Raw genomic sequence first — 27233 nt, 5'->3', positions numbered from 1 at the left:
TGTCAAATTAATTGAAGGAGAAGACAGGAAACATAAATATTCCCCATCAACCAGACACTGGCTGTGCAGTGCGCTCGGATGTGGAAATATAAATATTCGGCAGGGCTAATCCACTGAGACGGTCGACTTTGTTTATATGCCTTTTGAATGTTTCATTGATGTGACTGACTGCTTCGTTTTTTTCCCCCACCCCCCCTCCTTCTCTCCCTCTCTGCTCCCCCCCTCTCCGCATGGTTAACTAAGAGACAAAGCGCCGGTGCTCTCTCTATTAAACATGAAACGCGCCGCAAAAAAAATGCTTCAATGGAGTCCATTGCAGAGAGTTAGAGAGACGGAAATAGGGAGTCAGCGACAACAAGACTTGGGTTCAGTGTGACTGCTTGCTCGAGGACCTCCACTGATACCAGCACAGAGATAATTTAGCCAACAAGATTACGCAGCTAGACGGAAAGTGTGGGGTGGGGAGGTCTGACTGTTTCACTGTACCTGCTTGAAGCTGTCTCTTTAGTAGTTATAAAAGAAAAAAAAGGAACGTTTGTGTGGATGTGTGATTAGATAGGTAGTTTAAGAGAAAAAACCTAACACACTGACTGTAGTTTTCTTACGTCTTCCTTTTAAGTAAGCCAGCAATATAGGCCACCCCCCCACTACCTGACCTTTTGCTAGCTGCTTGATAAACGAAAAGACATGGCGGTAATGATTCAGTTGCATGGTGGATAGCACTGAGCAGTAATCAAGCGAGAGCAGACTACACACACACTCAGCTAGCCTGGCTTCCTTCCGACAGCGAGTGTTGACATTCCCCCCACTAATACAACCAATTTCTAAACAGTGGGTGAAAGAGAGGCCATGTTTACAGCTGTGGAAAAGGTTGATTCTCTTTTTAGCCTTTTGCATCAGACTTGATAAAGACACTGTACCACAGCTCAAACATCTCTCGAGGAAACTAGAGCACTTTTTGGCCCCATAGGAGACAGCATACTTTCAGTGAGTCAGATAGTGTTGGGATGAAATCATTAACATGGCTGTCGTCACTATCACATCATCTAGTGAAGCACCACTTTGCTTTATTGACTTAGGCCAAGACAAAGCACAGAGTGGGTCAACTTGGAATTGATTGTATGATGCATTGGCCTCTCGCCTGAGGGAGTACTTCTGCTGTTACAGAGTCGCTACTCTGGAGACTCTGCAATCCTTCCGCAGTTTACAGCAACAGAGCAGACTGTTTCTTTGAGAACTCAGAAATGTAACACTGAGTAGTTAAAAACGTGTCTTAAAACCCCACTCCAGTGTATTGTGGCTTTTTTTAAAATTCTTTATATTATTTCGCAACAATGTGGATTAGCCACACTATTTCATACTAATCTAATTTAGTGCTCAGAATTTTTTTTAAAAAAAAGGCATTTTTGCTAAAATGGAAAAATGATGTAAGATTGTAGTGGAAGGCACATCATCTTTCAAACTTGCACAAGTGCCCTGTCATGGGCCAGCTAGTCTTGTATTTTACCTACATGAAAGATGTAAAGGATGCCTGTAGTTCGGAGAGCAAATGTGCCACAAATTGTATGCTTTTACTGCCTTCACCTGCAGCACTCATAATGTGTGAGTCACAGGCAAAACAAGGCAGTGGTCTTTCCTTTTGGGATTGTACAGGATTTATTGGGCCTATTACAGTGTTCATGAGGAAAAAAATAACGTCTGCACACTTACTCAACACCATGCAATTTTAGTGAAGAAAATTTTTTGATTCTACTCGGATCTTGATGGCGTTGCATCTACGTGATGTGCATATAACGATCCTCTCTCAACCTATTACAGCGTGTCAAACTTGTTCACAAAGTCTGTGTGATTTGGGTAAGCTAACATCCACAGACTACAGTATGCTATATGAGGGATAGAATTACTAGGCAACTGCCAGCTGGTGCTGGCAACATCAGTGCTGACAGAGTGAGCAAGACTAGCATTGTCTAAAATCTCACTTTACTGATACATAATAATTCAAATTATTTCCAGTGGTTTCAATATTCATTTTCCACAGAAAGGAAACACCCATACCAGCTCAATTTCTCGCTCAATCTTATTGTTGTTTACTACAATGATTCTTTTGTTTTCTGCCAGTTACCAAGAAAATAGAAGTTGTCGTCACCGTGTTACAGCCCTGTAGTATTTATCTTTTAATAAAGAATTTAACTCGTTTGACCTCAATGTCAATACTTCCCTGTGGTATCAAATATTGTTATTTTTCATTGTGTTATATGACAGAAATTTCAGCATGGAAACAACACTAATCAAGAGCCCAAATTCGAAGCCCTGTTTGATACAAAGTAGTTGATGTACACTAAGAATAACTTTCTCATCAATTACAGATTGACACGAAATATTGGTTTAAAAAATGAGGTATTTCATTAACTAGTTGTTGGCGTTACAGGAATCATCACACAGGCAACTGTCAGTTAAATAGTTAAGCTAAGCTGTCGTTCAGAAGTAACTGAATTCCAGCTAATGCTGAAGTTCATATTCATTCATATTTCCTTCAAATTCAAGTGAAAGTGTGGAGGAAAATCCACAAAGACCATTATCTCTATCTGTGCTATCCCTCTGACACATACAACAGAAGAGGAAACTCGTTGCCATGGTCATGGATAAGCACACTGCCATTCTGTGTTTGAGAGAGAACTCAATCCAAAAACAGGAAGTAAAGCTGGCTGGAAAACACTTCTTGGGAACACACAGGAATATAGTGAATGTGATGTTAAGAGGATGGGTTGACGATTATCAGTAAACTGGAAGAGTGACTAATAAAGATTTACTGGTGTTCACTGCAGCTGGTGACCATGATGAGTGCGGCCCACCTGCTGACACAATTACACTATGTCTTCAACTCACCTCCGGGTCTGTAAACAACATCGTCTTCTGTGATGAAGGACGTGATTTCTCCATTCTCTGTGCGCTCGTAGCGTGACTTCTTCTTAGGCGTCTTCTTCTTGCCCTTTTTGCCGGCCTCCTCGGCCGTGCCGCTGCCTCCACCTGTGCTGCCATTGTCGTTGTCCTCATCCTCGCTGTGTTCACTCTCTGCATAGTTCTTGGCCCCACCCTCCAGCGTACAGCTGCGTCGGGGCCTGGAGCTCTCACTCTCACGGTCGCCCCTGTCCCCGTCCTGCCGGCGGGACTTACCAGCTTCTCTCTTGTCCCGGTCCCTGTCTCTGTCTCTGTCCCGCTCTTTCTCCCTCTCCTTCTCTTTGTCGGCCGTCATGATCCGCCACGTGCCTTCCTCAGTCCTCTCACGGCTGGGCCTCCGTGAAAGGTAGACTGTGAGCCTGGGCTTCAGTCTTCTGAATTTACCAGTCAAATCCAGGGAAAATTTGGCCACACCAACAACCCCAGTGTTTCAGAAAAGCTGCAGAGAACAGAAAAAGGACAATTAGCATAACTATATGTCAATAACCATTATCCTTACAGAACATATGCTATGTCTACTAAGCAAAAAAAAAAAAAAAAGTTATTTTTGCTGAAGGAGATCTTCAGTGGGTGAGAAATACAAGAATAGTTCCTAGAGATCAGGCAGCTGTGCTGACTCTTCTCCACATCACAGTAATTGTTGGCACTCCCCTTCACAACCATGTATACTCTGGAGAGCACCGAGTAGCTCTATCAAAGAACAAAACCTCGTAGCTTCCTGCTCAAACATATTTCCATTCTTTCACAGAGGCAGTAAAACAGAGTTATTAAAGGGTGGAGGAATGGAAAAAAAGAGAGTAAGTAAAGTAGAATGACAAGAGCTGCATGCGCAGTATTTGTAACACAATAAGCTAAAGGGAAGTCAGTAACTGAATAAGCAATAAGAGGCAGCGCTGCATTGAGGATGAGGCTGGCAGCCAATAGAATTCCTTGGAGATAATGTGTCTTTTCGGCACAAGACTCTGCTTGTCGTTTGCAATGCCACGGCAGAGACACAGCATAAAGCTCAATGACAGAGTTAACTGGCTAGCTTCTCAGCAGACCATCTGTGGTGACACCAGGCTCAATTTTACTCATCTGTGTGTGGTTGTGTGAGTGTGTGTGTTTGTGTGTACTCTGGCTTACTGGACTGCACCCCGGCCCAACCCTCTGCCCTGGCTGACAGTCACCACTGTGTTAATGTGAAGTGACAGCTCTGGAGGGAAGAACACAGCAATCCACTGGGTACGGAGAGGGAGTGCAGAGAGGCTGAGCCAGTCATTTTGCCATGCCCAGTCCACTGCCATTTTCAGCTATCGTCGTTACTCAAAGGAACCCAGCTACCACCTTCTCATGCCATAATGAAATCCTCCATAAACAGTGAAGTGGGCAAAGCTGAAGCAGCACGCTGTCTGCACTACACTGCCCCTACACACTGCGCCTACAAAGGAGGCTTCTCATTTACTGCCAGTGTTTACCCCTCCACCCCCACTGCAACAAATTAACTAGAAATAGTCATTACTGCCCCCAGAGGGATCAGACCAGGCAATCGGCACCCGCGTTACCATGGTGGTGATAGCGGGGTGGGAGAGGGAGAGTGAAAAAGAAGGACGGGTAGGGATGGAGCCAGGTAGAGCAGACCCAGCTCAGAGTGAAAATTATACAGCTTGTCTGCAAGTGGACGTGTGTTTTTATTGAGAGGGCTAGAGAGAATGTGAGGGGAAGAATAGAGGGGAAGAGGAAGGTGGAAGAAAGGATTTTGGCAGGCACATACACATGCAGACACACACTCAAACACACACACAATGAAGCGCTTTTGACAACGGCGCTCCTCAGCAGCGGGTGCTGTCATCTCATGAGCAGACACCAACTGACAGGGCAGCTGCTCTTGTCGTCGGCTTCAACACAAACACCGGGCCTGATTAAACCGCAGCCTCGTCACAGCCCCATTAATCACCTAATGATGAGTTACCACGGCGACCACTGGGCTGCCAGCATATATACACACACACACAAGAACACATTAGTGCACACACAGGACGCAAGGGCTTGGGAGAGATCTAACGCGCATGTCTGTGCAAGGACACACACACACACACACCCAGCTCTTATACACACCTCCATTGGGTGTGCCAAAATACATACTGTGCACCCCTCCTGTGTCCATATCCAGCAGCATGTCTGTGAGGTGTGAGGAACATGAAAACATTGATGAAGGTACCATTTGATAGCACAGCTCTAATCCTGGGAGCTGCCAGAATCTGTGTATGAGCTAAGCACCTCTTCTCTGCTCTAATCAGTAACATAAGCCTCTTGCACTGAGAGCAAGGAGGACCCTGAACTGTTGCAAATGAAGGGTTGGCCAATTCTCCTTTGATGTTGTGGGCTGCTATAAGCCTCTATAAGTGTCTTTACAATCTAGGTGCTATTAGTTTGCATCTGGAAACACTTTGCGCAACCGCCTCATACCAAATTCTGTTACTCCAATTACCGTGCTGAAGTTCACGTAATTGTATTTACTTTTAAAAAAATTTCCTTATTCATACGGACATGCTTGCTTTTTATTAGCCCCTTGTTAAGCCCCGCCCCTTCGATGTCAGCCGCTGCTAGCTCTGTCAAGCTATCGGAGCTAGCATGGAGCCCACATTGTCACCACCTGCAATGCCTGAAGATATCTTATTTTTGTAAAATGCAAATTGTTTCTGAATATTTAAAATGGTTTCATCACTGAGTTTTTGTGGTATCAATACTACTCTCTCGCTCACTCTTCTTCCAAACGAGTTGACACACACACACACACACACACACACACACACACACACACACACACACACACACACACACACACACACAGTTGCAGCGCCCCCACAGACCCATCTCTTGTCAGTCACTCACAGCGCTGTCCTCTCATCACTCACCTCATTCTCTCCGGTTGCAAAAAGGTTTTTGCAGCACAGATTTGTTTTTTACTCGTAACTTATGGCCATTTGCATTGTGACAATCCCAGGGGCTTTTGAACGTGTGCGCTAATGCAAAAATTATATCATTCATTTCATTCCTAAATATAATTAATAAAAATGTACATTCTTGTTCATGTTTACTGCAGTCAGTCTGTTCTCTGCTACTAACCAATGAAGAAAATCATAATATTACAGCCTTGCTATGAATACCTTTTAATAAAAAAGTCAAATTTTCCCTGTTTTGGTTTTTTTTTTGGTTTAGGTTTTGTATTGAAGCTAGAAATTCCGTTATTGTGTCAACACAACTCAGCATCGAATACAGGTTTAAAGGTAAGAGATAGACACTAAAGGCTACAAATCACAGTGTAAAAATGAACCACCACATCACCACGCAATGGAGACAGAAGATGACAACATTAACTGGCAACAACCGGGTTAGATCTCGGATAGCACAGCTAACATTAATCTAACTCAGATTTGTTTCCTCCAGACCTTAGTCATATTAGATCAGCTGGCTACTGATAACTAACCGTATACTTATTTGAGTTGACCAGTCGATATCTGCTAAAAACCACAAAACAGCGTTATTATAAGGGCTAAAAAAGTAATTGCACTTTTATCTAGGAGTGTGCATGACTAGTCCATTATATGTTGCCATCTTTGCTAGTTTCTACCAGTAATACTATTCACTTAAATTTATCTTTAAAATTATTTGTTTTAATTGAAGATTTATTTTTCCTAAGCTATATTGTTTTCAGTAATTGTTATTTGTCAACCTTTTGTGTGTCCTGTTCATAATGCACGATGCAAAGTGCTCATTTTAGCCACGGCCTTCACTTTTTCAGTGTTTGATCTCGGTTTTGGAACGGGGCATCACTGTGTATATCTGTCTTCTCACTGTTACATGTGCCTCGGGCAAAGGGTTTAATCATAACTAGCTTGAAATCCACAAAACTAGCCTAAGAATGAAAACAATCTGAAACGATAGCCTGAGATTAGGTGAAACACAGTCGAATCGTTGTTGGATCCTGGTTGAAGCTGCCTGACGCTACGCTTTGAGTGACCGGTCTGCATTCGGTGGTCGGGATTTAGCAATGGGTAAATTGTGTTTATACTTTCACTAGTCAATATACCTGTGGTGAATTTGTTGCAGATCGGCAGCTGCAGTTTGATGCAGATAAAAGAGCAATTTGAAGCAGAACAAATTGAGTGAGTAAAAAGGAGTGAGTCAGTGTGAAGTGAAGTAGTAACACTGTGGTAGTGAAAAGTCATAATGTATTGATGGCTGACAGCGAAGAGAAGGAGAAAGTGAGACGGAGAAAAAAAGCGAGGGGGGAAGGCTCTCCACCCACAACCCAGGAAACAAAGTGCTCAGTAGAAAGCGGTGCTGGCTGCCTGGCCGATGAATAACGCTGTGAGGGGGCAGGTGAGGCTTGGAGCTATTACACATCAATCACTAGGCCAGGACCCTTTGAAAGATACCAGCTGTCTTAATGGAAAAGAGAAGGAGGGGGCAGTGGCTGGAGAGGGGCTGGGAGGGGGGTCCCAGCCAACGTCACCTAATCCACCATTTACATTACTGCAATGGAGTCAAGGGCTAGCAGCCAGCGGGGCCCTGCTCAAATACATTTCTCTTTTCCGAGCCTGTTTAAATGAGACCTCTGGCCTGAAAAACCACACAGTTTGTGGCTCGATTAACACATCATCCCCCACAATGGCCACACAGCAGGTTTCTGTTACTAAACACAGCTTTTTTCCCCCCTTTCTCTCTCTCTCTCTCTGTCTCCAAAACAGCCTTTTTAAAAGCCATGTTTTATTCATTCCAATCACTCCCACATTTACCCAAATCCATGCTCATCTCTGTAGTTTTAATCAAAACCTGTCTAAGGATAAACATCCAAATTATCACGCTTTGCTTGAGTACCTATACAGCTGTAGGATTCCTTTTTTTCCCCCCTGTATGCCGCCAAATTTTAGTAATTGATTATCTGGTATTATAAATATGCAAAAGCTGGACGTTTATTCATACCACACTTTATAGAACAAATAATAGAGAAACTAGATTTTTTTTTTTTTACATTTAAATGCAAAATAGAATCTAACAACAATATAACCAGCACAGTGATCCACTCAGTTTGGGGAGAGAGACTGAAAAAGTCATTCATGGCATATTCAATTGGAGAATTATGAAGTAGCAAAATGTGATTGGCAAGGATTTAGGGCCGGCTTTGCGGAGGGATTGAATGAAATACTCGCATGAATACAGATTAGAGGAGAACAATGTTAGCATGAATATACACAGGGTTATTAACAATGAGGGCAACTCAAATTGATCCGAATAAACCAGCCAGATCCTCAGCAGTGCACGGATCCTAGCTGCGGTGATGTCGAGCTGCAGCAGGTTTTCGTCAGCTCCAATCCATTACTCAGTGCGATCTAATCTAAGCTGCCATCCAAGCCCCCTAGAAACAACAGCACAATGAAAGGCTCAGCTGGAGGCAAGGGGTAGGCCACTTCATAAGGGATTCTCTGTGGTCTCTGCACGCTGCCTCCTTTCTCTTACCTGGTGCAATCATGGCTTGCTTTATTCTCGGAGGTCCTCTCTGTTTTAGTTCACATTGGCAGGGCAAAGACACTTGTCTGCTCCACTTGTTTTTCAATTCACTGATGAGTAACCACATCTTTTTTTCCCCCTTTGCTAAAGCTGCGTACACAAAGGCTCTATTTTTAGCCGGCATCCGGGGTTAGTTTAGTAGGTAAAAGCCATGCTCGAGAGAAGATAGCTTGGGGCTTTCCGACATCAACATTTAAACCTGCCTAGAGACTCCCATGGTAAAAGGCAAAGCACTGCAGCACATGAACAGATTCTCATGCACAATGACACTGTGTGCAACAGTAAACTATCACTGTCTAAAAAGATTAAGACAATTTACAAAACCACCCCCCAGGCTAACAATAGCATCAGTTACCTTCTCTCTGCAATATAAACTGATACTCACTAAGTCAAACATATTCTCTGTCCATGAATCCGCAGGTACTTTCAACCACAGACATGAGGATCAGACTGTGCACTCCACATTGTCTAAGCCGCTTCTCCATCTATAAAGGAAGGCTAAATCCTCCTCTAGTCCCTGTTTGTGTGCTCTCTCTGCAAGAGCTCCGAATGGACCTGAGGGGGGCCGCTCCACAACCCAAGATGTCCATTATCTACAGCGTCTGTGTGCAGGACTTCAATTCCTAGCCTAATACCAGATACTCCAAGACATCTGGGCTGCTCAATTATGGCAAAAAAAAAAAAACATCACAATCATTTTACACAATTCTCAATAGAGGCTCAGTCACAAAGGACTTTCAGCAGCATCCTCCCTGCCGCTCACCCAGTGCCTGCACAGTGAGAGAGGAGACGGGGGGAGATGGGAGAGACTCAGCAGAGGAACCATGAACTGTCCTGTGCAGCGTGTTTGGGAATGACAAAAATATTATATACTTGAATACATTTATTGCGTACCCTAGTTGGCAACACTGATTTACAAAAGAAAAAGACAAAACAGGAGGAACATTGGGAGAGCCGTCATGTACAAAAGTACAAAATCATTTTTTTATTTCGATCATCTGGTTTTAAAAATCTAAGGAAGCCAAATTTATAATCAAAAATAAAATCCAATTTATCGGCCCACCCTCCGAGACACACTCCCTCTCAGTCTGTTTGTCCAGCGGGAGCAAAGCTGGAGGCCATTTCAGCAGCTCTGACTGCTTCAGCAGGCATCATGTTTGGACACGGCTCCTAAGGGAAATGCCGGGGTTGTCCGTTGTCACCCTTCCCCTTTCCTCTAAATGAGGCACTCTTGAGAAATGTAATCGCACGCAGGCCAGTAAAGGACCTCTCCCAATGTGTCATTGATAAGAGAAGCAGGAGAATGTGAGGTATGTGGCGGCAGACAGCACTATCATGAATGTGGCTCTTAATTGAGTTTCCCTGTAGATCTGTAGGACGCTTTTTTTTTTTGCAGTGTGAATTAAGTGCCTGATCTGAAAGGATTTCTGGTGTCTTCCACCTCTGGAGAGGCACTGACAGGTTTTTTTTTTTTTTTGGTGGATTATGCTGTTGTAATGGAAATTTACTCAAAGGTAAAGCCGGGGTCAGGAGAGGTATAAATACACACTGGGGACACATTCAAGCCTGACTTGCACTAAAAAATATCTGCATCATATATGTATCTTCAAACATTTATCTCTATAAAAAGGAGCAGAGCTGAAGCTGGGGAGGGGGGGGGGTGGTGAGTGAAATACATGACATTTTCTCAATCAGATGTATATAGTAAAAAGATTTACTGGGGAAAGGGGGAAAAAAAACTCAACAGTGATTTTGTCGTCTGTTGAAATGAAAGGACTCTTGAGATTTTAATATTTGAGCACTCAATCATGCACCACTTGCACTGATATTCTGCAATCAAACATACCCACTCTTCCTCCCCAGATCTGCCTATCAGCTTAACGATCCCATCCGTCAGTTCAACTCCGACTGGTAGTCTAAATGAGCGTGGGTGAGGAGGAAATGTATTCATATGGCTGCCCTACATCCTCCAGCTACTCTAATCACTATGCCACACGAGTGACATGCCAACACGGAGGAAAAAAAATAACATAAATAGATTAGAGTGACAGATCAGACAGCTCTGAGGTTTCAGACTGACAGCGCAGGCCGGCAGGGGCACTGAAGGATGTCTTCAAGAACAGCTCCCGAAAACAAAGCCATTAGGTCAGTACACAAAAACATTTTTTCCGCCTAAATTATTTAGCTACGTGGTAGCAAACTCTGCTCCATCCTCGAGCAGATGGCCGGGGGGGGGACAATCCCTCCATTCAACGTCTTATAATGATCCCAGCCAAAAAAACACCTCCACCTCTAGATACCACAGGATGGTATTACCTCTAATTAGGCAGGGCTATTATTTCATATGCAAACGCCTCTCCTCTAACCACCAACCGCCACCCAACCAAACATCACGATTGACTGCCGTTACAAAATAAATACAACAAAAAGGATTCTACGCACAACATCCCGCTTTTGTTTGTTACCCTCCGTGCTAATTTCAGCTCTCGCAACCGGAGCTATAACTCACGAGTCGATGTGTAAGCACTGTAAATAGACGGCGTTGGCGAACGTTCTCCAGTTGGAGATGTGTTTGCTCAAGGAAAAGGACAGCTTTAGAAAACAGTCAGCGGGGGAGGTGACTGGGGAAGTGGAATATTCAGTGCAGCGTTCAGCCTTGTCATGCACCATCTCAGTCGTGCAGGCCAGTGATCCTCGGCAGAGGGGAAAGCACCCTCTGCAGTGCGCATGGGGAGAATAATATGAATCATGATTCTGTAGGGCCTTTAGCAAGCTAGCCGCGCTACAGCCACAAACGGGGCTGTGTTGTAAATATTGCCTTATTCTGGATGCGTTTCCTCTCCCTCATCAAAAAGGAGAAAAAAACAGCTAGGGGGAAGTGGCCAGGAGTGATGAAAACGCTGCTGGAACAAGCAGGATCTGAGCACAGAGCTCCCATATCCTCTGAGGACAGCTCATAAAACATGCAGTGGCTGGGACTGGGCCTCTTACAGCAGTGGCATTTTAGTGCACCCTGCCGCAAACACACAGGCCACACACATACACACACACACACACACACACACACACACACACACACACACACATGCAGGTAGTCTACAAATACACACAATTAATTTTAAAGAGTCTGAACAAGTCAGACCTGCATGGTTTACTACCTGGACCACAAGCGAAAGCTTAGGTCTTAACCTAAAAATACACAGCAGCTACAAAAAGGTAACTATTTTCCTAAAACATTAGCAACAGGGGCCTAGAACAATGGGCTTTTGGAAAAAATATGAGAATAGAGGCTGGATATTACGCAGTGTACTGTAGTGATCCACAGATTAACTCTGCCTGTTCATGTGTGAAATGGAGACTTGATCCCTGACTGATAGTGTGCTATGCCTCAAGCAAACACAAGCTGCATATTTTTCATCTTTCCAAACACCTAGCAACTGCAATATATTGGATTACACATCGCATCCGTCACTGTGCAACAACAACAGCGCATTAAAAATACCGCCCGGCCCGACACAACATAGCTCAGGCTGTCTATAGGCCTGCTGTCTTTTTTTAAGGCGAAGGTGGACGCAGCTGGCTGTGCGGCTGAGTTGCTGTGAATAAGCCTCAGATATTCTTGGAATGTTAATGTTAGGCTTTGACCATGGCAGTCTCACCGACTTCTCCTGTCATCACTGGGCCATTAATGACAATGAAAATACAACTTAGGGCTGCCTGTGCCAATAACACGCTTCTTTAAAATATGGAGGACATCATCTAGATGATTTGTTTTTTATATTAAGCACAGTAAAAGCAGGAGAAGAAATGTCTTTGGAGTAACCATTTCTTCTGCACTCTCCCGCAATGTTGTGAGACACAATTGTTAACTAATCCCATGCTTGCATTGTGTTTAAGCGCACCATATGCTGTGCTCATGCATAGGAAATCAGCCTCTAGTGCTTTTGCCATCTCAGTCGCTTAGTGGAAATCTAGCAGGACAGCTTTGTGGAGCTACAGCCTTGTTAAAATAGCTTCCCACTGCATCTGCAAGCTTATAAAAAGCCACTGAGAGCGTATTCACTACAGTACGGCATTCATCTAAGTGTATACACACGTGTCAATCTAAAATGTGTAGGCCATTGACACACACAAGCACACACATACATATATAAACCAAAAAAAAAAAAAGCTGCTACTGCTGAGCAACTGTATTTGCAGTCCAGGTCAGACTTTGTGCTCAGCCAATAAATGGCTGGAGTGTAATGTGCCTTGACCTTCTATCTTTCTTTCAGCAGCTCCTTACATATATTGCTGTCTCTCCTCATATATCACTCGGGCAAATGGCGCCCTTCACCCTACTCCCCTCCTGTCCCCTCCTTAAAAGGCTGAGGGGACATCTTTGCCTGCTGTACTCAACTGACAGCCCTGGCAGCTTCCTCGCTAAGCACAAGAGGAAAGGGGGGGGGGGGCAAGGCTGGTTGTGGGGGAAATGCTGCAATGAATAATTATGTTTCATAACATGCCCCATCCCCCCTCCTTTATTAGCATCAAACAATAATTAATGGAGAACAAGGGGCACTGAAGAGTCTGCTTTTCGCTTTCCAGAACAAGAGGGTCAATATGCCCTTCAACCCCTTTTCTCCCTGCTCGCGTCAACGCAGGAGACGCCTCATCCCTCTAAAAACACGCTCTTAGCTTATTTATGATGCCAGTTGCTCTGCTGGAGAAAAGGCGGCATTCCTGCTACACTCAGCAAAACTGGCCGGATCACTTTACGCAGCAGTTCACTACTTCCATCTCCACACCTCTTCTCAGCAGGCCAACTCAACAATTCAATAATGAATATGAAATGCCTCCTAATTGATGTCTATGGGAGTTAGAGCAGCTGAAAATACGGGGCTATTGGACATGGGCTTGACTTGATTAAGTTTTTGTTTCACGTGAAAAAAAAATAATCTCTGATCAGCAGTAGCAAAGCCAGTCCTGATCGAATTAGCTTTGCACTAAGAGCTCCATTGATCTTGGCACTCATCTGTGCAGATGAGACCCGGAAAGGCAGCTGGTAATCCAATAGCAGGGATGGGAAGTGCTTCAAGGACTATGCTGTGTTTACTCACCTATTTCCTACACAAAGAGGCACAATGTTAGCGCACGCCACTCACTGGACTGGATTGGAAGCCACGGGGTCTTGGGAGCTCCAGTGAAATGAGTAAGAGCCGCAGTGTGACCAAAAGCAAGGTACTTGAAAGCTGAAAGTAATTGCTTTCGCCATAGCTATCATGTAATGAGTAAACAGGATGAATCAAGTCGAGCCAAGATCAGTGTTTAAATGAGCGGTGCAGTAACATTCAAGTCTTAATACAGGCTTCATTTCATAATCCGAGCCAAAAAATCTAAAAGCGAAGCTGACATCAATTTAAGGGTTCCATTCACTCAAGTGTGAAAGTGTAAGGTTAGGAGAATCAATGTAGGGAAATCTGTCTTTACACTGTAATAACTTCATTGCAGCGCGCATTGATGCGAGCCTTTGCAATCAATTTTGCATGACATGAATGACATCAAACAAGAACCCAGAGGGCAGGGAGCATGTAGAACGAAACAGAGCAAAACTAAGGTAGTAAAGGGCAAAGTATACAGCTGTTTCGCTTGTGGAAGTAGCTCAAGTAGCGTGCGCCTGAATAGTATCGCTGTCGTGCATTAGCGCTCACACACACACACACACACACACACACACACACACACACACACACACACACACACACACACACACACACACACACACACACACACCCGTAATCCATCAAGGATTCATGAGTGAATGCTCAATAACAAACTGAGTGCATTTCTCTCCTTCATATCACTGCAGCGAGAAAAAAGAGTGAGAACTCTTCAGCAACCCACAGACACACCACAAACACACACTACTCTCATACCACACTAATAACCTTGGGCTGTCTACCAATGCCATGACTTTATGGAATAGTATGGGCTCTAAATAGAAGCTCCATTTCTCACCAGTAGTCAGTAACGGCTCTATTTCAGCCCCCCTGTCATTAAATATTTATCTTAGCAGAGTTGCCGATCATACCAAGGTGATAACCGTTTCAAAATCAAAATCTGGAACTTTTCTTCTGCCCTACCTCACCTCAATCCTACCGCAATGAAGACCCTATTTTTAAAAAGGATTATCTACAAGTGTTCCTTTAATCAGCGCGTGGCAGAAGTGTAGAAATCCCTCAACAACAGTCCCAGAGGAATACCTTTCTCTGAAGCCCTATCAGGCAGAGGATCTCCTTCACCGACAGCAGACTGAGTGAGTGGGAGTGAGTGTGTTTGAGGATGAAAAGATGTGCTGCTACCTTGCTATGATGTCCTCTCCAACAATCTCAGAACAAAGGCCTCCATTTTGAAGTGGAGTTATGATGGCACGGCGCTCTTAAGGTCCTCTGTTGCTGTGTGTGTCCTATTGCTTTCCATCCTCTTTGTTAGGCCGCTGTTTGTTATGCTAGCGAGATAAGCCACTGTTGTGGGTGGCTGGGTGTACTACAGCAACCGGTGTACTGCTCGAGTGCCAAAGCCGACAGTCTGTGGGAGGGATTGTGGGCGTTATAGATCACTGGGAGACAGATGTCCAGTCTTGCCCCGACGCTGACTCAAACACTAACCCCAAAAACCGTGTGTTTGCAAACTGGACTGCTTCCTGGTGGGTCTTAAGTTGATCTTTATCAGGCCGGTAGAGTCAGCTCTCTTTATCATACCTTCCTCTTTTTACTGGCGCAGGAGCTGAGCAGCTTTGTTATTTATGAAACATAAGAGGTGGAACTCTGCTACAGCCTGATAAACATTACAAGCTGTCTTGTGCAGGCAAACAAGCAACCTGTTTCAGAAAAAATGACACCAGGCTCGAGCAAACAAAGAAAGGTTTAGATGAATGCAAAAAAAAAAAAAAAACATTAAATGAATATTGTGAATGCCTCTAGAGAACAGATGACTGGCAGGGCACTGGCAAGACACAGCATCATTGTCTACCACGGACGCATTGAGATTCTCCGCCGCACTAAGTAAGTGTCATGCTCCAATAAGCAGAATCAAACCCTTTGAGCATCTGTTGTCTTTAACTCTACTTCTCTTTGTTTTTATGGTGCGCCGTCACAGTTAATGATTTCCTCAAGATCTCCATTTTCCACATATGATTTACATGTTTGAAATGCTTAATTGAGCAGGTTTTTGTAAAGCAACTGTTACTGCCGAGTTGAATCCAAACGAGTGTTTTTGGGCAGAGCTTAGAAATTTCATCTCATAGAGGCAAGGTTGATCAAGAGGAAACAGACAAGGTATCAGCATATTGCCTTTCAGTTTCCTCTGGTTTACATATCTGGATTGTGCAGTCATCCCTTCCAGAGAGAATCACCGCCAGCAAAAACAATTACACCCCCCCCCCATACCCGAGCGCGAGCCTCTCACTGACTGCCTCGACTCAGCTTGACAATCAAGCCCATTAGATCTTTCTGTGAATTAAGGCTAGTTAACTAAAAGCACTGACACACATCAAGAATAGTCATTAGCCTGTCTTTTTAGCATAAAAAACAGGAATGATTTGCCGGTTCAGAGAGATCATCTCCCTACATGCAGCCTGGGGCAGCCCTTACTGTCTACCTCATTATTTTTGGAAGAACAAGGCTGCTGATGAATCCTGTTGGGTTAAATGTAAGGTGCTCTTGTTATGACCTGGTTCACACACACACACACTTGCGCACACACACAGTAGGAGCAGACTGCTTTAAGTCACTCTTACAGACAAAAGAAAATGGAGCAACCTACCAACACTGTAAATATACGGATAAATCTCACTCAAATAAGCCTGTAAAATCAAAGTGGAATTGTTGGAGTACATCCCTCCCACGCAGCTGCACACTCTGCAGTGAGAAAAGCTGTCAAATGTTGGCTTTTTGTGGATACTAGCTGAGCTGACAAGTGCCAATGCTACAACGTGAGTGATAAAGACATTCATTCCTGCTTAGAGAGAGGTTTTCCAGATGTGATAGTCTGCAATGCTCCAGTGCTTCATTACTGGATAGAGCGAGGCTGTTGCTGTGTTTTCCCCCATTTACGTTGCCACGGTGACAAATGAAAAGCAGAATCACCCGCACAACTAATCAAATGAGTGAGTGACAACAAGTCAATATTTTCTCATTGTGCGGACAAGCAATATATCTGCACAGTAACGAGCTGTGCTTCAAGGCTTAGGCAATGCTAGAGTCGCAGCATTATACGGATAATGTGCCAATAATCTGGCTCGGTGCGGCTGTTAAAACCAGTGCCAATAAAGACGTGCTATCAAAAGACAACCTTTACCAAGTATGGGCTGAATTATCAACTCAGCAGACATCGTCTAGACTACTTCAAACAAACGCACCCTGTCGTGTAAGGGCTACAAGCCAACAAAGACAAAACTGTAATTGGACATTGATCTGTCGAGGTCTAAAGATAAATAAGTCATCCTAAGAGCAGCCATGAAGAGAGCGGTATGTAAACACACCAACCTTTCCAAAATGTAAGAGAAAATGGTGAATTGAGAACTACAAGTACTAAGTAGTACGTGCTCAAAGAACTCCGATTATATCGATTTCGCTTTAATTCCTCTGGGCTCATTTGTCATTTTTAAAAGACATGTCATTATAAAAAAAAGAACCCCAGACAATTATCTTGCTTTTGATTACATCCTTGACAAAAAAAAAACCTCCCTAAACACAAAATGGAGCAAACATCATCTCTACAAGCCTGGTTAAACACAAGCAAGATCAATGGGTAAATTTATCAGCAAATATTACCATTCGCTGCCTGGCAAGTAATCATTAAGGAATGGCACTGATGCATTATTCATTGGCTAATGTATAATTCAGACTTAACAGCAGATTCTATGCATAAATAAAGCCGTGATACATTTAAACACATTAAATGTTTACTTGCTAAAATAGGATATGAATGCGCAGCGTGAGCGCTTCCCTGCTGCTGTCACTCGATTTTCTGCTGCCGCTCCTGAGGATGCTGGGACGTAAGGTGGATGCTGAAGTATAGATTCTGACAGCCCACTCATCATAACACATACACCTAATGGACGAGGGCTACTGATATCAAATATGTGGTGGGGGAAAAATGAGCTGTTCCTGTGTAGGTGATTGCTGAATCCCACAGAGCGCTCATTTCTTTGTTGTAAGTAAATGAATATTAGGGTTGGTCAGTAAAACTGCACATTAGAACATTACAGTAGACACCAGGGATGAGACGATGATTTTATCATGCATCATGATAAAAAAACACTCAGTAAGTTGGTGGTAATTTTCCATTATCATTATAATGGATACATATATTGTGTCCAGTAGCACCCAGAGACACTGCTGGGTAACCAACAATAACAGAGACTCTGCAAAAAACGGCTGCATGCATAGCAACCCAGAAAATACAGAAAAGAGGAATCGACTTATTTCATGGAGAAAGAAATAATGTGATATAAAATAGTTAAAAAGCGTGGCTTTTTAAAAGGATGTTCTGTGTGTCCTATCTGTGATGAAATAAAAATATTTGTTCCTTAGCCGAATGTAAGGTGAAATAATTCTTGTTTTATCGCCTTTTTAAAGGTGCAGTGTGGAGGATTTAGCGGCATCTACAAATGAGAATTGCGGATTTTGACCAGCTGACCAGCATCGTACAATCCTAACGATTAAAAAAGCAATAAAAACACTCAACAAAGCAGTTTAACATTACAAAGAAGTGTTTTTCCAATGCTCTTTGGCTTATCATTGAAGGAATAATAACTACAAGGGCCAACCAGAAAACACGAATGGTCCCATCTCGAGTCAATGTTTGGTTTGTGCATTCGGGACTACTGTTGATGGTGCAACATTGCGGACTGAATGGTCGAGGACCCACTCTGTGTAAAAATGGCTCATTCTAAGGTAATTAAAACATGACGTTTCTTATTTTTAGGTGATTACATTCTAAAGAAAACAAAATATCCTTGTATTTCTGCAAATACATCCCCCTAAATCCTACACATAGGACCTTTAAAGGTTTTAAGCAAATTCTGGTGCTTATCGGGATTGTGAATCGCATTATTTTACCCAGGATGATCGTAACATGCAATTTTCATATTGTCCAGTGCCAAGGTACACAATTTTCTTTTCTGGCAAATAAAGATTTATGTACTGTCGTTTTATCTCTCTCGGACATCAGCGTGTGTGTTAAACCACCACAGCGAGATTGCTAGGATGTTCTTGTTGAAGTGTCAGAGCTGGTGTCAGAGGGACAGTCAACAGGGAGGACGAGGAGCCAGTGAGGACGCACAGGCTCCATCTGACGGTGTTCGGAGCGGGCGGCCCTGTGGGGACCGCCATTCCACTTTATGACCATGCACTGAATTAACAAGGCCAGATGTCCCCCCACTTAACATGTGTGAAAGTGCCCTCCGATGGGCTCAGCTGCTTTAAGGATGTACCGACAGAGTGGGGGGAAAAAGGAGACAGGGCCTATTTTCAATTATCCCAATTTCTCACTCATCGTTGGCTCCCGAGGTTTATGTTAATTAAAAGATATCGGCCCTTCCTCCGTGCACACAACAAATGAGATGGAATTTTCTTCGAACAATCAAAGCACCTCTCTTCATCACTCTCTGTTTCAGTAGTCACCCACCAGAGGGTACTGCCTCCTTAGCAGAGCTACCACTGTTTCATGTGTACTATGTCAATCAGTGGCTAATGTATTCTAAATGCGTCACTGGTGAACCACTATCTGCAAGGACAATAGGTCAGGAAGTGGCGAGCTGGCTTGTTCCATTTAGAAATGAAACCCGTCTAAAGAATCAACAAGACCTGAAGAGATTTATCATCGCTCCTCAAAAACATGAGTCTGCTCCTGTGTTTAGGGGGGCAACAATGGTATGGAAGCCATGACTTCTCATTGATTTTCCGCCCGGCTTTCTATGAAAAGGCGGCTCTTGCATTTCTGTATTGCTGGGGTCAAAAGTGGGAGGGTAATTGTGAGCCATACCCTTTATGTGGCTGAGAGAAGCCACATTCACACAACCAAAGAGCCAGAGTTGTAATTTACCTACATTTATCTAATCAACATCTTGCAAACAGTTTGTTTTTAATAGGTCAAATATCACATCTGTTTTCAGTTATGTAGCTTATTATAACAACAATTGGGTCATTTCTTTGTAATTACAATAGGATACAGTTGAGTCATTCAGACTATTACCCCAATGGAAAAGATATCAAGACCCCAGCCGACTTACTCATTAGAAAGACAATTAGAGGCCCGCCAACATTGCATCAATTACAATTTTTTGTATTCTTTATGCATTACATCATGCCTCAAGAAAAAAACCAACAAGAAAACACACCGACAACCTCTGTGTGTTTTTCTACCAGCCAGCAACTGCCATCATCCTGACACAGGGAGGAAAAAAGGGGGCAGAGACGCAGCGTGGTGCAATCCCAGTGAGGGCCATCATGCGAGCAGATTAAATAACGTTTTTCCAATGCCCTGTCAAACATTCAGCCACCTCTGAGCAGCTAGACAGCCGTTACAGCCTCACTCTATGAAGCATCTCTCCCTCTGTATGGTCGGAAACAGCCTCTTTGATCCGGATATCGCCCCTCAGATTCCTCAGAGGTGACACTCATACACGCGCCTGTATGTGAGCTGAATGTTTACTAGCTCTCTGTACCTTGTCAGCGGTGAGACTTGTGTTTATGAAGGGGGGTGACTCACACCGCTACTATGATTCCCTTGGTTTACATGAATCAACAGCGCAGACTGCGGACTCAGACCCAGATCAAATTGCACATCAGATTTAATTTCCTACAAACACTGATATGAAGCACTGCAAATATAGATGATGCGAAATGATACCGACAGCAGTATGGTGGTGTGTACATAATTAAGATTAAGACTGCTATATTCTCATTTTGATAGCAGCCTTACCGTGAAGCCCTCAATGCTCTCTTCCCATACAAATCCCACACTGCAGAACAACTCGGGCTCTTGTGTACAACTCCATTAAGAGATCTGACCACTTCCTCTTTCATACACTCCACAAGCAGTGAAACTAAATGGATATCCAAACCTCTGGGGAAGTAAGGAAGATGGCATTTCTAAATGTGTTTGGAAAGACAAGCTATGCAAGTTTTCCCACATATAAGTGTGCGTTTAGCATGACATCGCCACACCAAATCGCAAATGTGCGTTAGTCTGGAAACTCTGAGCTCATTTTCGATTTCGTAGCGATGCTATCACAGGCAGTAGACCTAAATGCCTCTGGGCGCAATTGGAAACACCTTCAACTATGGTTGCAACAGTTAACCACAAAACGCATCTCCCTTCCTCCTTCACTTCCTGTTTTTACACATACTTCCATTTAAAATGGGTTTAAAGTTTACATTTTTGCTAACTATACGGTGTTTGTTCATCCGAAAAAACATTCTATTTTAACTGAAAGTAATAATGATTGTCTAAAACTGTATACTCTGATACTGGGGAAACCAAGATATTTTTGAGAGTGTTATCCTACCGTAAATCTCATACCCTTGTAACCCTACCTATGAATGTACAAATGTAAAATGACTTCAGTGTGCAGAGGAAAGCTATTATGGTGTAGCATCAATATGTCTGTGAACTAATTTGAAAATTGCTTCAAACAGAAAGTTCCACATCAGCTGCAGCCATCTTGGTTGTTTTTAAAAATGCCTCAATGGCGCTCCTCTTCACTAAGCTAGATTTTTGCTCACAGTGTCGCCACGCAAGGGTTCACGAGCCAAAAATGCCAAAAAGTGCGAGGGCTCCACAACTTGTAAGTCTCAAACAAACCCAATATTAGGTAAATGGTTGTGACTGACCAGAAGCAGGCCAGGCCAGAGAGAGATCCGTCTGAACAGGAGGGCCACCAGGCGTATATGCCAGAGCAAATAAAACATGAGCTTGCAGATCTGCCTGGTTCATTGGCTAGTGCATGTTACCCGCATAGCCAAAATTATTTCTGTCACACTACTGGTTACCATTTCAGAGACAGGCCTATTCCTCAAATAAAGGACTTATTCTCCTCATTCAGTGACCACAAAACAACAGAAAAACATTTATGATCTGAAAGGTAAAAGCTCTCTACAAATCACCCAAAGAGGAAAAAAAAAAAGCCTCGGGGTCAATTTTGTTGGCTGAAATAAACTCATATGACAAGTGACATCACCTTAAAATCATCATTAAAAACAGAAGCAAAGTGTGTTGTGAATAAAATCTTCACACTCCGTCTGTTAACGATATCTAAATCAAAGATCACTCCCTTTTAAGTTTAGAGAGCACCAGCTGCCAGTTGAGTGTTGTTAGTCACAGGGGCACTAAAAGACAACAACCGCTGTTAACTTTTTCACTAGAATTGCACCTCATGACTTAAACAATGCCTCACATTAACAGTCATATGACTTTTAAAACCAAATGAGCCTCGAATGTTCAAACCATGTTTGGATGGAGCAAATGTCCTTTCTATGTTCCAACAGTCGCCCATTATCCGCCGTGCCTGTGCCATACATTAGCCCATGCAGTGTCGTCCCACTCAAGTGGATTAATCACATCTGAATCATTAAGCTAGAGGTCACTTCTCAGCTAGCAGGGGGACAAAAAAATACCACAGGAAGCTGTGTATGGTGGAGATTAGCTCCTCACAATTAGCAATGCAACATCTGAGTCTATGTAATAGCTGAGTAAAAAACTGCAGCAGCAGGGGGGAAGGATTTCAGGAAGGGATTGTTTTATGGTGGAGATTGAAGGCAATCACTGCCCCCCCCCCCCGGCTTCGATTTGTATCTTGTTTCAGGGCCTTTGCTTTCTTTGTGCTTATGTGGCCACATACCCTGTGGATCCAGCTTCTGACTGGAGTCACATGAAGACTTACTATGACCAATTTTACAGTAATTTAAGTAAACAAGCACTCCTCCTCCCCCCTCTTCCACTATAACTGGAAAACATTAGATAAGCTGCCTTTCAGACAAATAACTGTAGTCTGCTTTCAAATCCTAAGCTCCCCCTTCCAAACACACACACACACACACACACACACACACACACCACCACCACCACCAGCCCCCTTATTCTTTTCAACAACAGCCCCCCAACACACACACACACACACACACACACACACACACACACACACACACACACACACAGTGAGAGCTGCATGTGCTTGGGCCAGAGTTCATAGCCTCTGGGGTGCTGAAGGGGGGAAGTCAAGTTAATTTGGTGGTCCTTCAACAGTTTGCTGCTTCAGCCAGAGCTCGATGCCCTAAAACACTCAACTTCTTTCCATTATTACACTCCAATAATCAATTTATGACAAGAGCAAGGCTGTAAATCCAACAGCCAATCCTTTTTATGTGAAACTTGGGGAAATCCCACCCGTACAAAATGTATGCACCACTGACTCATCCAGAACGTTTTTTTTTTTTTTCCTGTCAAAATGCAACTTTTTTTCGAAGAAGCTGATTGATGGCTTAAATACACACAGTTTGAACGACTTTGATGTTTGTTTCCTGTGCAGCAAGGTTGCTATTTAAGCTTTGTTGACGTTATTATTAGTGCTTTTAAAAGCATTAGCTGCTGAAGCCTTGTTACAGGCTGGTCAGGTCATGGAGGTTGCCTGAGGGGTCTGCTACACAGTCCAGAGAGAGGAGCCAAGTTTTACAACAATGCAGCCAACTTTCAGCTCGCCGGAGCACTCAAAAACATTTGACTGGAGGTCACACGCGCTTCCTACTCTGCCTATAAACACAAACAGGACACTTTTAGCTTAAACTCTAAGTGCCACCCGGCTTTATTCAGCACTATTGCTCAAATTCCGTTTCTTTTATCACCCTCACATTGCTCTCCCTGTCTGCGCCCCCCCACCTCCTCCTCCTCCTCCTCCTCCAACCACAACCGTCCTGCAATCTTTTTTTGTATTCAACTACTCACCCGCCAGTCTGGTGATTCTTGGAGTCCCAGAGACTGCTGCAAACAAGTTCAAAACGCGATCCTTGCCCGAGATGACCCACCGAACTTAAAGCCAGCTGGGCCAAATCCAAGAACCGGGACAAAACCAAGCGGACACTTCAAAAAAAAAAAAAAAATCACCCAGCGTTTTTTTTTCCTCTCTCTTTTAAACCCACGGAGGGGCTCGGGTGAACACTTGCTTCAACAAAAGACGGTTTCACTTTACTGCTTTACTGTTCGGGTCCGAAATTTGCCGAGCAATATCGTCGGAAACTGCTCGTATTCCCTCCGGCCGTGTTGTTGTCGATGATAGTGTCCACATGAAAAGTAACACGGCGCTGTTAGTTGTTTCGAGGGGTAGGAAACCAGCGAGTTCGCCGTTTACAGGCTCCGCTTCCTTTTTCCACACACACACACAAGCATACACACACACGCGCTCTCTCTCTCTCTCTCTCTTCTCTCTGTGCACACACTCTCCACGCTCTCCCTATCGCTCCCTCCGTCTCTGTAACCCCCCTTCTCCTCCTCCCCTCCTCCACCTCCTCCTCCTCTTCAGCTGTTCAACAGACGCATCCACATGGCTGACCTAGTCTTTCTTTATCCAGACACTAGTGAAGGAGAATTACCCCGACCACACTAAAAAAAAAAGAGAAAAAAACGAGCGAAACAAAAACATGGACTGGATTCAAATAATCGTCGGGGACAAAAGGGTGGTGGTGGTGGTGGTGGTGGTTGGGGGGACGCCAATGGGGCTGCTGATTGATGGCAACCCCGTAGGGAAACGTTGTGTGTGTGTTTTTGTGTGTGTGTGTGTGTGTGTGTGTGTGTGTGTGTGTGTGTGTTTGCACCAGGAAGCGAGATGCACGGCAGCCAAAGTGGCCCGACCTACAATCATCAACCGATCAATGGTAACGCTTATGGGAATGTGACTGAAACACTAAAGCGAGACAATGAAAAGCAATGAAAGCTTGTAGTAGTAGTGCCTTGTTAATAATGGCTTAATAGCACACTACATTTCTCTTTTCCCATTCTGCACAACGCCACCAAGCAATGGCACGTTTTAATGTTAGATAAATAAATACATCTGTAATACATGCTGATGTCTATCTGAAAACATTAGCTATATGCATCTGCTGGAAAAAAAAAAAAAATACACAAGAGAAAAGCGGATGAATGCTGCTCAGGCTTGTGGAGCTCATTTGCATTTTTTGGATAATGAATTAATTAGTCACCCCACCCATTTAAAAGCCAGAAACAAGCGAGGATGATAATGTGAATAGTCCATTAGCAATATTTGGGAGGGTGATTTTAATGGCTAGTCTGCACATCACATCAAATGTGCACTGTAAAATCTGACAAGTTGATCTTACTTAAAATTATCAATAAGGATTCTGCTCATGATGAGGTTAGGAGATCTGCTTTGTTAACATGTTAAAGAATATATAAATATAACATAGTTTGCAACCAGCAGGATACAGATATATAATAGTAAACTTGGTTTACTGAAGTTATATAAACTTAGAAAGACTGGTGTGATTGAACTTTTCGCTTTTAAGTTGAAACAACTTCACAAACTTAAGTACACTGTAAAGATTTACTGGCAGGGTCACCAATATATTCAAGTAAAATTAACTTTCTTTTTTCCTGTTGTTACATTTAAAAGTTTCTTTAACTGTTAATGTAAAAACAGCATGAGCTGGGTTTTTTTCCACAGCATTTTATTAAACCTATTTAAAAATACATCATATAGCGGTTTATTTCTATTTTTCATTTACAGTATCTTACATTTGACTTATTTGTTTTTATTCACTATTTGGTTTGTATTTTTATAACCACATTTTAAGCAAACTTAACTAATTAGATATAAAGTAAACATAAATGAAGACTAATAGCTGTATTTACTTCCATTTTTAAAGGCAATCCGTTTCCTAGATTTCTTTCAAGTAAAATAATCTTGTCAGATTTCACAATGTCGCTATTTTTCAAGGTCTCATTTTGTGGGAGAAAAAAATGCATTACTGTCTGTTTCCTCTTTATCTCAATGCTACCAGTGAAAATACATCTGACAATCTCCCTTACACATAAGAGCAGGGTGCAAACAAAGATGACCTGCATTAAGTTATAAATTAATAGGGTTAGATTTCCATTTCACCGAGCAAGTAGCTTGACACATTTTCATTGTCATAAAACATGATATTATTGGATCACTGTCAAAATCCAATTAACTAAAGCAAATAGTTTGGGCTCTTTTTGCACTAAAGCCAAACACGGGCAGCAGGAAAGACAGGCAGTGAGGATCAATAGCAATTGAGTTGAGGGGTGGTGTGCAGGGGGTCTTTCATTGTGCTGCAAACCATGTTGGTCGTCTTCGTTTCAAAAGCAAAGGGTGGGAGTGAGCAACAAAGTGCTGGTAAAAACCTTTTCCAGCTCCTGAGGCATCACTCCTGAGTACCCCCCACCCCCACCTCCCTTATAGTAACCTAACACCATGGCAGCCACAGCTCCTCCCTTATCACTGTATGTATACATTTCACAAGGTCAATGTTTATGATATTTACACACAGTCTGCCTCCTTTCCTGAGTTACACAAACAACCAGAGGATACACGAATGATAAGAAATGCATGTCTTTTTTTTCCTGATGCACAATCACGGCGTTAATTCTATCATGTGTTACGCAAGACAAAGTCAGCCATCGTTTTTTCAGTGGGGCTGTGAGGCTTAAGTTGGGCCAAGACAGCATTGAAGGGTGAGTGTAGTGAATCCTCTCTGAAGGCAGTGCAGAGCAAAGCTGGATTGGCTGGCGGGGCAGGCTCCCCTCCCTGGCAGATGAGATCCCATTATCAGGCAGACGAGAACTCCACCTCCAGGATTTCACAGCTCCTCTGTTTATCACATGGCTCTGTCAAGTTGGGCACCATTAACCGATAATGAAAGGAGACAACCGGTGCAGTTACAAGCAAAGCACTCCACATTCTACAGGCCTAAGCATGTATCTGGGAAGCTGACTGTGTCTATTCAATTCTGTTCAGCATTCAAACAGCCCATCACAATACCTTTTCCCTGAGCACCCCCCCTCCCACAGCTTACAGTGCCTTCGATCCCGACAGAACAAAAACTGGTTTCTTGGTGCCTCTTTCTCAATTCAGAGGAAATGAAATCTAACGGAGCTCCGCGTTTGCTCGAAAGAGAAAATGACACTTTTCTGCAGCCGCCTTTTTCCTAAAGATTATTAAAGGAGAACAATTCCATATAAGAGCTAACAAAACCAGAGGGGGCGTATGAGAGGGGGAAAAAAGGCACAGAAAAAAAGCAACACAAACTATCATTTTGAAATATGTTTTCTTCACCCACATCAAACATAATTAGTACAAGTGTTACTAAACAAAAAGACTGCAAGACAGCCACTGAATCAAAGGCCAGCGCGGCCCCCTCCCCGGTCTGACTACTCCATTTATGGTTTATAGGATTCTGTAGCCACTTACGCTCATTAAAAATGAATACTTAACAAAAGCTGTGGCTGACACACACTGTTTGCTTTAGCCTGATTTCTCCACACTGGAGAAAAACAAGCCACTCAGAGGCAGCAAACACAGAGAGTGAACGAGGGAGAGAAAGAGAGAAAGTGCTCGGCGATACAAGTAAGTCAGCCAGTAGCTGAAACAACAGAAAAAAGCGACATGGATGACTGAGCCAAGCCTGTGAGAGACTTGGCAAGCC

At 43.4% G+C, this 27233-nt stretch overlaps 1 protein-coding gene across 4 annotated transcripts in view; it reads right to left on the bottom strand.

Moving 5' to 3' along the window:
* Positions 1-27233, bottom strand: part of rerea (arginine-glutamic acid dipeptide (RE) repeats a) — a 153408-nt gene that overhangs the window by 88037 nt on the left and 38138 nt on the right. For 2 of the 4 annotated variants that reach the window (XM_042491196.2, XM_042491198.2), the window contains exons 1-2: positions 23497-24003; positions 2887-3397 (exon numbers count right to left, since the gene is read on the bottom strand). In XM_042491196.2, coding sequence (XP_042347130.2) covers positions 2887-3253 — 367 coding nt within the window. In that variant the 5' untranslated portion in view covers positions 3254-3397; positions 23497-24003. Of the gene's footprint in view, positions 1-2886; positions 3398-23496; positions 24004-27233 lie in introns of those variants that run through there. The other 2 variants (XM_088082237.1, XM_042491197.2) reach the window with 1 other exon arrangement.

The sequence above is a fragment of the Plectropomus leopardus genome, chromosome 9 (assembly GCF_026936395.1).
Source record: "Plectropomus leopardus strain MGB_pleo_1.0 chromosome 9, ASM2693639v1, whole genome shotgun sequence".
NCBI classification, from domain to species: Eukaryota; Metazoa; Chordata; class Actinopteri; order Perciformes; family Serranidae; genus Plectropomus; species Plectropomus leopardus.
Note: the sequence above shows the minus strand (reverse complement) of the source record. Positions and strands in the feature narration are given on the sequence as shown.